Source organism: Chanodichthys erythropterus, chromosome 18, assembly GCF_024489055.1.
Source record: "Chanodichthys erythropterus isolate Z2021 chromosome 18, ASM2448905v1, whole genome shotgun sequence".
NCBI classification, from domain to species: domain Eukaryota; kingdom Metazoa; phylum Chordata; class Actinopteri; order Cypriniformes; family Xenocyprididae; genus Chanodichthys; species Chanodichthys erythropterus.
Window position 1 is genome coordinate 16794103 of NC_090238.1, and position 16939 is coordinate 16811041.

General features: G+C 35.2%; 1 protein-coding gene across 1 annotated transcript; it reads left to right on the forward strand.

Annotated features, from left to right (window-relative positions):
• Positions 1 to 1691: 1691 nt before the first annotated feature.
• hnrnpua (heterogeneous nuclear ribonucleoprotein Ua) lies at positions 1692 to 16044 on the forward strand. Its single transcript, XM_067367306.1, has 14 exons — positions 1692 to 2231; positions 6304 to 6418; positions 7417 to 7490; positions 7657 to 7796; positions 7883 to 7982; positions 8080 to 8192; positions 8610 to 8873; positions 8957 to 9076; positions 10208 to 10336; positions 10501 to 10669; positions 11141 to 11410; positions 11568 to 11809; positions 11999 to 12094; positions 13999 to 16044. The coding sequence occupies exons 1-14, from the start codon at positions 1799 to 1801 to the stop codon at positions 14047 to 14049; spliced, it is 2316 nt and encodes a 771-aa protein (XP_067223407.1). The 5' UTR covers positions 1692 to 1798; the 3' UTR covers positions 14050 to 16044.
• The last annotated feature ends 895 nt before the right edge of the window (positions 16045 to 16939 follow it).

The following is a 16939-nucleotide window of genomic DNA, read 5'->3' on the forward strand; positions in this document are numbered from 1 at the left end:
GTCCAAAACACTGGTTGCTAGGTAACGTGAACACTAGCTGCCTTCACGTGCTCTCGGAATTATCGTAAATACGAGTTTCCTCGTTCTTCTGAAGTCGTGATTACGAGCTCATCGCATTCAAGTTACGAAATTGGATGGCGTTCATGTGCAATTCTTTTTTTTTGTTTGTTTGTTTTGTTTACCTAGGAATCTCGTATTTACGATCATTCCTAGAGCACGTGAAGGCAGCATCACGTCATTAGTTTGGTGTTTTTAAAAAAACAAAAACAAAACAAATTTCTTACATTTTATAACATATATAGCTTTTAAGGGGGAAAAACGCAATTGGAGATTATGCAAAATGGTGTTTTCTGGCAATATTGATATTAATGTTGATATATAGACTAAATCTTTAATGTGCTATTGTGGCATTGAATAATAAAATAATACTACAATAATATATTAGTCTGCGACAGTTAAAAAATAAATACTTAATACATCACAAATCACATGAATGTAATAGGCTATATATATGTATATATATATATATATATATATATATATATATATATATATATATATATATATATATATATATATATACACACACACACACACACACACACATTTTATACAGGCTAATAAAATGGTCATATTGGTCACCAAAAACCAAACCAATCAGATATAGGAAACAAAAAATAATTTCCATTAAAATCATTTACATAAAAAAAAAAAAAAAAAACTTATTTATAATTCTGCAAAAAGCACAGTATTTATAATTAAAAATGTATATTGACCTAGCCTTTAAGAAAAAAACTAAATTAAAAAAAAATGTAATTTCATAAAAATGGCAGTTTATGTAAAATAGTGTTCTCTGGCAATGTTGATATACTAGGCTAAGTATAAATCTTAATAGCTCTTGTGGCATTGAATAATAAAATGATACTATAGTAAATTAGTCTGCAACAGTTAAAAAAATGCTTAATACATCAGAAATCACATGAAGGTAGTTTATATTAAAAAAATATTATTAATAACTATTATCAAAATTATTTTATACATACAGGCTAATAAAATGGCCATAGTCACCAAACACCAAACCAATCAGACATAGGAGACAAAAAATAATTTCTAGTAAAAACATTTACATAAAAATAATAATAATAAAAAATTCTGCAAAAAGCACAGTTAATCAATTATGTATAATAGAAATGTAATTTTATGTATAAAATTAATTAAAAATATATAATAGATTGACCTAGCCTTTAAGAAAAAACGAAATAAAAATAGTTGATATTAATATATACTATAGGCTAAGTATAAATCTTTTAATAGCTCTTGTGGCATTGAATAATAAAATGATAGGCTATACAACAATAATAAATTAGCAGCCTAATATTAAATAGGCTATTATGTTACTGTAACGCTAGGCTATATAAAAACGTCTTTTTATTATTAGCCTTATCAGTATTATATTGAGATTTATTTATTTTTATTTATTTTCTGTACATATGAAAAGTGACTGCAATTAACTGACTACTGATATTAAATTACTACTTTTAGTTCCAGCAATTCTCTCATGATTTACATTTTATTGTTTTACAATAGCTATATAGTGATATTTACGGTATTTGCTCTTCTACTATGTGCAGTACGGTAGATTATATAAGGGTAAGCTGGCCCCGTTCTGCTCCGACTGCTGCCCATCAGTGACCGCATCAAGCGTCTCTGGACAGTCCGCACATAACCTGCTCTTTCCGCTCATATTTCACAAATTTGGGGTGTAACGTCTAAAGAATAAAGGATCAAACCGACAAAAATGAGCGCAATGAATGTGAAGAAGCTGAAAGTGAATGAGCTGAAGGACGAGCTGAAGAAAAGGAGTCTGTCTGATAAAGGGCTGAAGGCTGATCTGATGGCCCGGCTACAGGCCGCTCTGGATCAGGAGGCGCTGTCCACCGACACCAACGGCTCTGAAGGACAGTACGAGGATGGAGGCGGCCTCAGCTACATGGGCGATGAAGACCTTGAGGAAGATCTGGTTGGAGAGAGCATGGAGGCTGATGAGGAAGAGGAGGAGGAGGAGGAGGAGGAGGATGGAGAGAACGCGGAGGCTGAGGACATGGAGGAGGATGCCGGGGTAGAGATGGATAAATCAGATGAAGATGAAGATGTCCTGCTCAAAGAAGATGATGAAGAGATGGAGAAATTTGATGAGGATGATGTGGCTCTAGACATGGGCCCTGGCGAGGGTGAGATTACATGATGAAGCTTGTGCAATACATATTTTTTAAATGCATATCTGGGTTTTGATGAAAGAATAATTCATTCTGACAGCAGAGTGCGTACAGGATTTTATGAGATGCTGCCACTGCTGTCCCATTTGTGTCCCTTTGACTTACTACTGATACAGAATACTAATAGATTTAACCCAGTTTAGCATGTAATGCATAAGACAAAGAAAAAACAAAAAAAACTCAATAATTAAAAAAAAAAAAAAGTTATTTAATATTTATTAATGTATTTTTTTATGTATCACTAAGCAATGTATGCAATAATATTTTTATTCATTTTTATAATAAATCTACTAAGCATACATTTATGGTCAGCTATAATATTTCTAGTTTTTAATAATATATATGAAAAGCTTCTGTAGAAGTTACATATCAAACTAAACAAGAGAATCTGCTGATTCAGAAGATAGTTCTGTTTTGTCATGGTTTGCACAATTTTTTTCTTTTCCAATTCAGCAGTAACTGATTCAAATCAAATGAAATGTTTAGGTACAAATAGGAGCGTTTCCTGAGAATGACCTTTAATATGTTGGTTTTTATTGGTTGAGCAGTAGGCTCTCGGGATCAGTGAGGCTGAAGTGGAGATATGAAGGACAAAAGCTCCAGATGGAGTCTGTGCATAATGATCTCAGTTCATTTGTTTTACTCTGCCTGCCCTGGAGTAGTGAGGAGGACACTGTTATTCTTTGTCTTCATTTTACACAGTGCTTCCCAATCCCAACCCTGATGCTGGACTGGAGTACCCCCAACATAGGGGTGGGCGATCTGACGATTTTATACCTTGATCACGTGAATCGTAGAGAAATCTTTTATGTCCTCATAATAATGTTAAAATACATTAGTTTCCATTAGTTTGGCTTCTAACGATTATGAAAACATGATAATCAAGTTGAAATTCCTTTCCTTTAAAGCGGTGTGCTTTCGGCCTTCATTAAAAGCCTAATCTTAACATCCAAATTAGTCAAATCATGAAACGTGACTGTCGTGAAATGCATTCTACTGCGAAACATGCTTTATAATAAAAAAAGAGTTATTAAAAGTGCATTAAACTGCGAAAGAGACTGATCCCCACACGCTTTCTGTGTGCGTTCTGCGAACACGGATGAGCAAAGTATGCTTGGGGTTTAAGGTGCCACATCAAAACGGTCAAATATACACAAAAATATGTCAAAATGTCAATCTTGGTGAGTATTTACATAAAGACAGTAGGTTATGTCTTGAGTGAATAAACAGTTGGGAAAGAAATCGGATGTGTGTCATTATATTAGATCCGGTCTTAAAGGTGGAATGTGTAACATTTAGGAGGATCTATTGACAGAAATTCAATATAATATACATAACTATGTTTTCAGTGGTGTATAAAGACTTTACATAATGATGTTATATTTTTATAACGTTCATTATGTAAGGTCTTTAATGAACATATACATGTTACATGTTAAGTCGCCATTATGTGCCGGCATGTTTCTACAGTAGCCCTAAATGGACAAACTGCTCTACAGACCACGTTTCATCACTATGTTGTTCTTCTAAATCTTTCGTGTTTTTAGAGGCAGCTTGCATCATCACTACATTGAATATGCATAAATTAGTAGTAGTTGTCTGGTTTATTAGAAGCAGAGACCGTTCTTTGTTAGAAGTAAGAAGAAACCTCATTGCTTCATTGGCTACACTCTAACTGTCTCAGACGACGACATCTTTGTCTTGTGTCAGCCAGATGGCCACTGTAGCTTCTCCAAAAGGGAGGGGTGAGTGCTATTGGTTGCAGTTCGCAACCTCACCGCTAGATGTCACTAAAATTTACACATTGCACCTTTAAAGCGAAACTCAGTAAGATTTGCGAAGCTCCCCCTACAGGTTCCTTCAGTGATTTACACTGTCGTAAATGTCGTAAAAATGGACTACAACGACTACAACGCTCACCAGTGCAGTAGTTTTGCAAATACAGTACAAGAAATCTCGATGGAGGTGGATAATTTTCAAAATTGTCTTATAAAGTCATAATATATGCATTGTTTTTGAATTACCGCGAAGCATTTTGTCACTCTCGCGTGAACGTGAACACGAGGCGAGATTGTGTCGGGTCGGCGCAGCTCAACTTGCAAGTGCTGTTTTTTGGCGTAGACGTGCCCGAGGGGGTTATGGTGCGTTCAAGTCTTCCTGGGAAGTTCGTATTTACGAGGTGGGAAATCGTGTGTACGACGGTAGGTGCGTTCAAGTCACTTTCGTCGGAGTATGATGGCGGTGTGCCTTCTCTAAATTAATTACACAAAATTACAACACTTCTGCTTCTAGAAAATGTAGAGCAAATAATGTACATTAGTTGTATGTTGCTTTTTTATGTTTTTTTATTAATTTATGAAGCTGTTGTAAACTTTATTGTTGCATATTACATTTTTATACTGTGATGCTATTGTATTTTTTGTTGGGAATCAGCTTACTTTGTTGTAAATAGAAAAGCCTGACAATTCACTGCTAAATACCTGTAATATTGTGGTATTTCGCCATGTTTCTGACTGACACGCCCCCAACTCGTACAGATCGGAGCTTAAAGAAAATTACGAGCTTCCCACTGGTATTTACGACATTGTGGTGGCATTCATGTCAGTTCTGCTCGTAAATACGATCTTTCCGACATGACTTGAACGCACCATTAGTGCACACCTCAAACACACCACTACAAGTCAATTAACCATCGTAAGGACTTGGAAAACTATTTATGAAGGTAAAAAAAAGTTATGCTTTAAAGGATTAGTTCACTTTCAAATAAAATTTCCTGATAATTTACTCACCCCCATGTCATTTAAGATGTCCATGTCCTTCTTTCTTCAGTCAAAAAGAAATGAAGGTTTTTGATGAAAACATTCCAGGATTATTCTCCTTATAGTGGACTTCAGTGGCCTCCAAACGGTTGAAGGTCAAAATTACAGTTTCAGTGCAGCTTCAAAGAGCTTTAAACGATACCAGACGAGGAATAAGGGTCTTATCTAGTGAAACGATTGGTCATTTTCTTAAAAAAAATTAAAAATAATTTATGTTCTAACCATAGACTCTTGTCTTGAACTAGCTCTCTTCTTCTCTATTAGAATTCTGGCAGTGTAGACACTGCTAAGTGTATTACTGCTCACAGGTCAAAGTTTGAACTAAATTGTCATATACAATATGCTTTTGCAAGTCCATAGGCGTATTCCTCAAAATTGTAAAGATTACGATTCGGACTGTGGATCGTGATTGTTTTTTATAAGATTGTGATATGAAATTTTGGGAAGATCGCCCACCCCTACCCCAACAGTACACATTTCAGGTCTTGAATTCTCTACTAACATGAGTTGAATCAGGTGAGTTTAAATAATGAGTTGGGTGTACTCCAGGACGGTGAACGTAATGAACTACAACATGTTCTTGGATCAAAATATGGAATAAGGTTACAATCAACCAATCAGATTTGAGGAACAACTTTACAGTTTACAACAAGTTAAGGCTTAAAACCAGGGTTAGGTGCTTCTATACCAGTGTTATTTGCCATATCATTTCTCTCTAATTTAGGGATAACTTATGAGTAGGGTTATGGATAGGATTATCCCATATTCCTATTTTTTCATTTTCTATTTCATTTTTGTTTTGTCAAGTACAGGTTGCACACATAGGGAAAGAGGTGCTTGTGAATTTTGCCCATCAGTATCACCAAATATGCCTTGAATATTTGCACACACTTTTCTTCAAGATGCATGCAATGTGAATCTGAAAATGTGTGTTACTTAGCTCAAAATTGCACAGATTGCAGTTGTTTTGGTCTTTACCCAAATAAGTGCTGCGGTGTACTAACCGTACTGTATGACATCGCTCCTTGATTTTAAACATGTGAACTTATAATTAAATACACCTTTCTTTTAAAATACTGGTCATTGCAATTCATGCATAACCGAAGTAACTAGAAATCCTTCAGTAATTATTTGGACCATCATGTTACATCATGATGGGTCCAGCAGGGAGGTACGCCTCCTTACGTTTTATTGTTTTATTTCCAAAGGGGATGCGGACAAAGACAAGAATGATGAACAGAAGAATAAGAAGGGTGTAAAGAGACGCCGAGATGAACATGGAAGGGGCTACTTTGAATTTATTGAAGAAAGCAAATACAGCCGGTAAGAAATGTGCAGTCGGCCTCTGGTACTCCTGAGGTACCGCTGCACCTTAAAGATTTATGAGCAGTTTTGGCAGTAAAGAGCCAAATCTGACATGCTGTTCCTCATCAGTGCAAAGAAACACACATTTTTACTGACCATTTTGAAATTATTTTGGGTCTATAATAAGGGCATTTCTGTCACCTCAAATGGTATTTTTTCCCCCTTAGAAATTATGTTTTTGCGTAGGTCTGAGCTTGGGCTGTTAAAAGATGAAATGTGTTTATATGAAAATATTCAATGGGGTATTGATTCATTTCCAGAAAAGAAACTATTTATTTATGTCTTATCTTTTTTTTTTTATTCCGTATTAAATGTTATCACTAAAAAAATATCACTAAGGTGCATTGTGGATGCATTTTGTGCATTCTTCCTTATCTTATTTATATTGTTTTATGTTTTCCTGTGTATGACGTTTAATTGAATTTATACGATGTGATGGTATTGTCTTTTCCCAGGAACTGTATGCAACTACTGTATATTATCTATCTATCTATCTATCTATCTATCTATCTATCTATCTATCTATCTATCTATCTATCTATCTATCTATCTATCTATCTATCTATCTATCTATCTATCTATCTATCTATCTATCTATCTATCTATCTATCTATCTATCTATCTATCTATCTATCTATATACACAAAGACATTAAACACATAAAAATACATTTTAAAAACATTTTATTTTCAAAATATTTTGAAATAGTAAGTTAAAAAAGTGTTTTACCTGTAAAATATGATCTGAGCAATTGTTTTTTTTTTTTTGTGCAAATCCACCATCTGATCCCATTTTATTAAAAAAAACCTACTAATGTTTGATGGAATTGTTTATTTGATTTAATTGTGTATGTATTCTCTGAAAAAAATAAGGTTAAAAAATAATGAACCCATAAAATCCAAAGGAAGTTCAATGGGAACTTATAATGGCTCTGAATTTTATTGAATTTCCCTCAGGGCGAAGTCTCCCCAGCCCCCTCTGGAGGAAGAGGATGAAGAGTTTGATGACACAACTGTATGTTTGGACACCTGTAAGTATACAGATCTCACAAATGACCGCTCAAATATATACTAATTAATAAACACTGAATATTTCATTCGGCAACATGCATTATATATGTCTGTAAAGTGTCAAATGTTTAGTAAGGGTGATATGCTAAAAGCTCAAGTCATTTGTCCATCTCTTATTCTCCTCAGACAACTGTGACCTGCACTTCAAGGTATCTCGGGATCGGTATAGCGCCTCTTCTCTCACCATGGAGAGCTTTGCTTACCTTTGGGCAGGGGGACGAGCATCTTATGGTGTGGCACAGGGCAAGGCTTGCTTTGAAATGAAGGTGAGAACACTGTTTTAACCTCATCTTTACTATTTATAGTTGTCCTGTCATGCCCTTAGACTTATTCTTGCATGTCTTTGCACCAGATTATCGAGAAGATACCTGTAAAACACATTTCTAGTAAAGGAATTGAGATTCATGATGTCCTGGTGGGTTGGTCAACGGCAAATAGCTCTCTTCTGCTAGGTGAGGGTCTTTGTGTTGACTTATTAGGAGTATATTATAGTTGAACTATTAAATTAGTAACGGAATTTGAGTATCCCTTTGACTTACACATTCACAGGGGAGGAAGCACACTCATATGCCTTTTCAACAAAGGCCAAGAAAACCAGCAACGGTGTGACAGAGGACTTTGGGGAAGCATTTGATGAGAACGATGTTGTCGGATGCTTTATCGTAAGTATCCATGTGCTTTCTTATCAAGAATGAATGTTTAACCACTGTGCAGTTACTACTTTTGAACACTAAGAGGTGGCAAGTATGTACGTACATACACTACCGTTAAAAAGTTTTGGATCAGTTCGATTTTTTTTTTGAAAGAATTTAATACTTTTTTTCAGTAAGGATGCATTCAATTAATCAGAAGTGACTGTAAATACATTTATAATTTTAAAAAATATTTTTATTTCAAATAAATGCAGTTCTTTTGAACTTTCTTTTAATCAAAGAAAAGTTTTTAATATTTTAATTTTTAAAAAAAAATTTTTTTATCCAATTTAAAACATGTTTAGTTCTCAAGATTTTGAAATGAAATGTTCAACAAGTGTGGGTGTGTTGTGTCTGGCCATAATGATTTCTGTGTTTATTTGGCAGAATTTTGATGGGGCAGAAATGGAAATTTCCTTCTCCAAAAATGGACAGGATCTGGGAACAGCTTTCAAAGTCAGCAAGGATGAGTTTGAGGGGAAGCCGCTCTTCCCTCACGTCCTCTGCCACAACTGTGCGGTTGAGTTCAACTTCGGCCAGTGTGAAACACCATACTTCCCCCAACCTGACGGCTTTACGCTCCTGCAGCAGATCCCGGTTTGCGATCGCATCAGAGGACCAAAGGGGCCCGAGACCAAAGAAGACTGCGAGGTTGGTTTCTTGGCCATTCGTTACGTTTTTCTGCTATGTAATCATTAAAAGTCATCACTGAAATCTGCTGTAAATCTTCACAGGTCATCGTCATGGTCGGACTGCCTGGATCTGGAAAAACTGAATGGGTTACAAAGCACACAGAAGCCAACCCTGGAAAATACAACATTCTTGGGACAAACACCATCATAGAGAAGATGATGGTGAGTGTTGACATGAGAGATTTGAACAAGATCTGAAACAAGAACGAACAATGAACAAGAACGAACAATGAACAATACTTCTACAGCATTTCAACATTCACTGATACATTTTAAAATCAAATGTTGTATTTGTTAACATTAGTTAATGCACTGTGAACTAACATGAACAAATAAATATGTCTACTGTGAAGAATTATTACTCATGTTGTTCATTAATTGACATTAACAAAGATTAATAAATGCAGTAAAATTATATTGCTCATCGTTAGTTCATGTTAACTAATGCATTAAAGGGATAGTTTACCCAAAAATGAAAATTTGATGTTGTACCTCCAGGGCATCCAAGATGTAGGTGACTTTGTTTCTTCAGTAGAACACAAATGATGATTTTTAACTCCATCCGTTGCCGTCTGTCAGTCAAATAATGCATGTCAATGGGAACTTCATCTATAAGAGTGAAAAAACATGCACAGACAAATCCAAATTAAACCCTGTGGCTCATGACGACACATTGATGTCCTAAGACACGAAACGATCGGTTTGTGCCAGAAACCGAGCAGTATTTATATCATTTTTAACCTCTAAAACACAACTATGTCCAACTGCATTCAGCATTCAGCATTCTAGCACTCATCGAAGCAAAGCGCAAGAGATCACTTCCATCATCATAACGTGTTTTCTGACCTCACTAACCAGATGTGGAGAGCAGTTGGACATAGTTGTGTTTTAGAGGTAAAAAATGATATAAATACTGTTCGGTTTCTCGCACAAACCGATCGTTTCGTGTCTTAGGACATCAATGTGTCGCCACGAGCCGCAGGGTTTAATTAGGATTTGTCTGTGCATGTTTTTTTACTCTTATAGACGAAGTTCCCATTGACATGCATTATACGACTGACAGACCGCAACGGTTGGAGTTAAAAATCATCATTTGTGTTCTACCGAAGAAACAAAGTCACCTAAATCTTGGATGCCCTGGGGGTAAGCAGATAAACATCAAATTTTCATTTTTGGGTGAACTATCCCTTTAACTAATGTTAATGAATGGGACCTTATTGTAAAGTGTTATCAACATTTTTTTTTAGACATTATTAACTTCATAATTTACGTTATTTTGATGTTTAAATTCAGATTTCCAGTTTGAAACGACAGTTGAAAGATGTAACGAAGCTCTCAGCAATATCTCAGCGTGCTCCTCTCTTCCTCGGAAAATTCATCGAGATCGCCGCACGTAAAAAACGCAACTACATTCTTGATCAGGTGACTTGGAGTTTACAAAAACATCACAAATAATCAAAATCAAAGCATTCAAAAATCTCTCTTTGAGTTTTGCTCTCAATATATTTATTTTTTATGGTACATATTCAGTGCATGATTTCTATATCAACTGCTGAAAATACAAAATCCTAAATGTCTCCATTTAGACTAACGTATCAGCACCAGCCCAAAGAAGGAAAATGTGCCTGTTTGCCGGGTTCCAGCGTAAAGCTGTAGTAGTCTGTCCAACAGATGAGGAATATATACAGAGGACTCAGAAAAAGGCAGAAACAGATGGCAAAGATGTACCTGAACACGCAGTGCTAAAAATGAAGGGTAATATCCTTTTCTAAAGCCATACTTGATCTAAGATGTGTGCAACTGTGTTTTGTCATTTATATATTATTATGGTATTTATTCATATTTTGTATTAGCTTTTATTTTCATATTTTCTGCCAATGGCCAGTGATTTACTGGCCATAAATATTTTTCCAGCCTTGAAAAAAAGATTAATCCGCATTAAAGTTACAAAAGTTATTCAGTCAAGAGCAATAAATGATTTTTCTTTATCTTTTGTTGTTTAATTAACATTAAAAACACAGACGGCAGCAGGAATATTAGGCTGCTGTCACTTTAAGGCCTAATGCACTGATCCAATATACTGATACACATACGTTTTCTTTCCCAACTTATGTTCACTTAAGACCTTAAAGACCTTAGGAATGCTAAGGGGTTAACAGTAACAACACTGTTGTGCAATTCACAAAACTCCCAAAATTACACACCATAACACTAATCTTTTTCCAGGAATATACACACTGCCTGTGGAAGGTGATTGCTTCACTGAAGTGGTTTATGTCGAGCTGCAGAAGGAAGAAGCATCCAAACTTCTTGAACAGTACAAGGAGGAGAGCAAAAATTCCCTTCCTCCTGAGAAGAAACCCAATCAGGGAGGTGTACACCTTAAGAGAGGAGGAACCCGGGGACGAGGAGGCAAAAATCTGTTCAACCGAGGAGGAGGACAGGGTCAGAGGGGAGGACGAGGGGGCTTTCAAAACCGAGGCAACTTCAGGGGTGGTACGCCATTTCAGCTATGCTAAATGTTTGTTTTTATTCTTTATATAAGCTTATTTGTATAGAGGAAATTTAAAGACACCATTAAGCTGCACTTCCATTATGTGGCATATTTAATAATGTATAAAGGAACTGAAAAGCTTTTCTGATTGTTTGACAGTGCCTGGACCACGTGGGGGGTTCAGCAGACCACCGAGAGGCTTCCTTCCTCCCCCTGCCTTCAGAGGAGGCTTCAACAGGGGCAGTTTTAACCGTGGTGGTGGTGGGATGCCTAGCAGGGGCGGCGCCCCCAGGCCAGGACCTGGGCGTGGCAATATGATTAACATGGGTAACAGGGGCGGAGCCATGCACAGGGGGAACATGGGGCGAGGGGGAGGGGCCAACAGGGGAAACTTCAACCAGGTGAGAAATCATTGATGTAGATAATTTTTAGTTATAAATTAAAATTTAGTTGTTGTTGTTGTAGCAGCCTAAACAACTTGAATCTGTATGCCTGTAAGATAAGCAGCTAATGAATGAAAAGTAGGTCAGTTTAAAACTAAAATGTGACCCACATGTGAACCAAGAATCATAAATCTGCTGTTTCCACAGAAGTTCAGGGGTCGAGGAGGAAATAATCGAGGTTATAAAAATGGCAACTTTAGCATGAACAAAGCACAAGCTTTCAACCAGAGCTGGCAACAAGGGGTGAGTCTCTCGAAAAATATCAAACAAGATCTTGCATAAAGAAAATCAGGCATTTTTTCAACCATTATTATCAAGGATATTTTTTTTTCTAGGGTTAGTTCACCCAAAAATGAAAATTCTGTCATTAAAGGATTAGTTCACTTTCAAATAAAATTTTCCTGATAATTTACTCACCCTCATATCATCCAAGATGTCCATGTCCTTCTTTCTTCAGTCAAAATGAAATTAAGGTTTTTGATGAAAACATTCCAGGATTTTTCTCCTTATAGTGGACTTCAATGGGCACCAAACAGTTAAAGGTCAAAATTAGTTTCAGTGCAGCTTCAAAGGGCTTTAAACGATAACAGCGAGGAATAAGGGTCTTATCTAGTGAAATGATTGGCCATTTTCTTAAAAAAAATTTAAATGTATATGCTTTATATAAACAAATGAGTGGTTCAGCCTATTCTTCAAAAAGCTTACGCTGTATGTCCTACGCCTTCCCTATTCTACTTACGGAAAAAATGGAACTGGCGCTGCGTTCGTTCCATAAGTAGAATAGGGAAGGCGTAGGACATTTACTGTAAGCTTTTTGTAGAATACAAAAGTGTGGTTTTGGAACCACTTGGAAGGTGATCATTTGTTTATATAAAGCATATACATTTACATTTCTTTTCGAAAATGATGTTTGTTTCACTAGATAAGACTCTTATTCCTCATCTGGTATTGTTTAAAGCCATTTGAAGCTGCACTGAAACTGTAATTTTGACCTTCAACTGTTTGGTGTCCATTGAAGTCCACTATAAGGAGAATAATCCTGGAATGTTTTTATCAAAAACCTTAATTTCATTTTGATTGAAGAAAGAAGGACATGGACATCTTGGATGACATGGGGGTGAGTAAATTATCAGGAAAATTTTATTTGAAAGTGAACTAATCCTTTAATTACTCACCCTCATGTCGTTCCACATCCATAAGACCATCGTTCATTTTTGGAACACAAATTAAGATATTTTTGATGAAATCTGAGAGGTATATGACTCGTCCATAGACAGAAATTTAAGACACTTTCAAGGTCCAGAAAGGTACTAAAGACATCGTTAAAACAGTTGACGTGACTGCAGTGGTTCAACCTTAATTTTATGAAGCGACGAGAATACTTTTTGTGCTCAAAAACAAAACACAAATAACAACTTTATTCATCAACATCTTCTCTTCACTGTCATCCAGACGCAGGTGCCGCAGTAAGCACAGCGAAGGCTTCCGTGTTTACGTCCGAATGCCGGCTCAGTATTGGCCAAAGCTGATCACGTGAGCAGCACGTGTGATGCTTATGCAGGAGCCGGCCAATAATGAGTCGGCGTTTAAACCTGGAAGCGCTGGACGTAAACAACGTATGAGAATGACACAGAAGAGAAGATATTGTTGAATAAAGTTATTTTTTTGTTTTGTTTTTGTGCACAAAAAGCATTCCTAAAAGCAAATTAAGGTTGAACCACTGCAGTCACGTCGACTGTTTTAATAATGTCTTTAGTACTTTTCTGGAAAGTGTCGGTTAAATTGCTCTCTATGGACGAGTCATATACCTCGCCGATTTCATCAAAAAATATCTTAATTTGTGTTCTGAAGATGAACGAAGGTCTTACAGGTGTGGAACGACATGAGGGTGAGTAATTAATGACAGAATTTTCATTTTTGGGTGAACTAACCCTTGAAAACATTTTGTTAGTTTTCGTTTTGTTTAATTCCAATGGTTACTCTAATTAGCTCCCTATTAGAAGCTATGTATGTATGTAGTATATGTACATTAATAAATAATTATAAATAATATATCATGAAAGTAATGTAAAATTTGCAAAAAATATCAGAGGTCCTAAAAATGTATTCAAGCTTCTTTAATTCTTTTTTTTCTTTGTCTTCATCAGTTCTGGAATCAAAAGCCATGGAGTCAACAATACCATCCTGGATATTACTGAATAATAGATGTGATGGACTGATATCACATAAAGCTTTAACGTCAGAAGTCATTCACATTATTTAAAGTCCTTTTGTTTTTTTGTACAAATTTTAATAGGACATTGAGGAGAAATGACTCTGGAGCTTTCAAAGCTTCACAGGTTTCCTGTTACACTTTTTTTTTTTCTTCCAATTAACATTTCATGTTTGTCTTTAACCGCAGGTTCATATGACAGCGTGGTTCAATTCAGGAATCTCAGTATAACTTCAGGGTGGGATGTTTGTCTTTTAACAGCTTTCAGGGTTTTACTTTTAATGTGTGAATCTTTGTGTTGCAGTAATGCTCTGTAATATAAGAATGCTATTGTCGAGGCACTTTGCAGTAATATGATGAACTTTTGTCCTGCTGCAATAATATTTTAAGTTAAAGGAACATGAAACATTTGATGTATAAACTAAGATACCGAAATTTGGAGAACGACTGTATATACAAGAAAATTCATTGAAATAACTGGAAATTTCAACTGTAGTTATGTAATAATTGATTGTTTTTGAATAATCGCTTCATTTGATTATATTGCTGAATTTTGAAAAGTCTTAATTTAAAAGTAGTCCGTCATCTGTACATAAATGAAGTAGGTGCTAAACAGCCTGTACGTCGAAGTCAAAACCTGGAAAACCTAGAAAAGCAATGCCTCTTGTCTTATCATGTACTTGTTGTCATTTGAAACGCCGCAGTCTAGTTCTAATGTGTGTTTTGATCAATGGTTTCAATATGTTTGGGATAAGGCAAGCAAAGCTGCGTAAAGCCATCAGATTTTCAACATTTAATCTTTTTTCTGTCAGGAGCAATAAAGAGCATTTTCGAATCTTTGCCACTAAATAAAAAAAAAAATGAAAGCAGAATAGATGCTTTTTATTATCGCGGGTTCAGGATGTTATTTATGTGTAGTTTATTTTATTAAGAGTTTTTTTTTTTTATTCCAGCTGTATTTTTAGAAATATCATTTATTTTATTATTTGATTTTATTTTGAAATGCGGCTTACTGCTCTTTAAGTGTCTAAGTTAAACGTCATTATATATTTGGGTTTTTTTCTGATTTATTTTACTTTTTAAAAGTGTGCACGGTTTACAAATCAGTTGCAATCTTCTTTAATATAACCTTAGATGTATAGACCTGTAAAAAAAAATTGTAGTTGGCTTCAAAATTAAAGCAATTTAATAACACTCGACTAGAATATTGGACTACATCATCTTACTCTATGAAACAGTGATTATACAATTACTTTATAATAGTTCTCTCTGTATTAAAGCTTTCAGAAGATGTCAGGGTGCCATTGTGGACTGTCAACAATAGACTGATTTCTTTAAATGTGTAGTTATTGTAACTGCAAACAAATGCAAACATCTACGCAGATAAAACACATTTTAATGTTTCTTTCGCTTATCTATAATTCCCACAGCAGAGATGGTGTTGTATTACTATGAAATATTACCAACAGGATGATCTTTAGTGACTGAAATATGCATATTTATATTCATATTTATTTTATTATTATTATTATTATTATTTTACTGTAGATAATCTCACATCAGTGTCGTTAAGATGTTCTCCATTGTCCTATACTTCTGACGCAAATGACAAATATGTTTTAGATAATTGTTGGTTAAAAAATACAGCAGATATTAGGAACATGATCATTTTATTACTTTAAAAGTATTACTGTTTTGTACTGGGAAATTCGTAATGGCATGTGCTGTAGGACATAAAAAAATGAATTGAAGCTTGTTTTAATGTTGTATTTGTTCATGTTTAAGGTATTTGGTCAGGTAAAAAATATAATATTGAGATTCTAACACTTTGTAATATAAACCTTTTTCCTTCTTTCTTTTTATACCTTGCTATGTTTTGTATTTTACCTTTAATCGAGAAGAAAACGATGAAACAAGTAACTTATTCAATGCATTCTTTTTGAAATAGATTGTTTTTAAATGATAATAAAGTTTGAAGATAACTGGCTTACATTTGTCTATCTATCTATGGAGTCAATTTAACAGCTGGCACATTAGACATACCGAGTGTTGCAATAAACTTAAGCCAAGAGGACTAGAATTCCTAGCACAACCTATCCTATAGCCATATCCATGCAGAAATATAACACTCAAGTTAGCCTGTGACTATTTAACTCTGTTTATGTATAGCTCTGCCACATGAATGAGATGTAGTTACACTGAAACCAGAGACATTCATGCCAGGCTGTTTGCTGAGTCAAGCACAACCCCTTTGAGATATATCACATGGGTGTTTGTAAAAAATGCATTTAAAAACAAATTCTTCTATATTAAGTCTTTAAATACTTGATATGTAGGCTATTAAATATAGTGGTCTGTAATCAATTGGATGTTTAACTTTTATTTTGAAACAAAGCGAACGGAAATGACTCGCTTCATTTATTTTCTTTACTAGAGCCAGTGGGAAAGTAACATTGGGCGGCGAATGCACAAATTCAGCGCTTCAAGGGGGCGCAAGGCGGCTCAAAAACTACAAATCCCTATTAAACCCTATTCAAATCTCAAGACGTTTTTACCTCATGTGAGAAATTGTACACAATGTAAATTACAATCATTTAAATCTGTTACACCTACATGCAAACGCAAATCTGTGGAAACACAATCTCTATAAAATGATTATAAAAAATAAAAAAAATCATCAGAGCATCATCAACTATTATCATTGGTCCATCCTACTAGCGGTGAGAAAAGTAACAGTAGCCACGTGACAACGCGTCTACGCTATACTTTAATGGCGGGTTGAATAATAATAGTTTATTTAATACCTAAACGACAAAGACACTGAGAATGTTAATAAATATTGAGCTGACAACATAGAGTGAATATTTAAAACATGA

Coding starts and splice junctions, on each gene's coding strand:
- hnrnpua (XM_067367306.1), top strand. CDS start 1,799: ATGAGCGCAATGAATGTGAAGAAGCTGAAAGTGAATGAGCTGAAGGAC. Junction 6,419..7,416: donor GAAGAAAGCAAATACAGCCG/GTAAGAAATGTG, acceptor AATTTCCCTCAG/GGCGAAGTCTCCCCAGCCCC. Junction 7,491..7,656: donor AACTGTATGTTTGGACACCT/GTAAGTATACAG, acceptor TATTCTCCTCAG/ACAACTGTGACCTGCACTTC.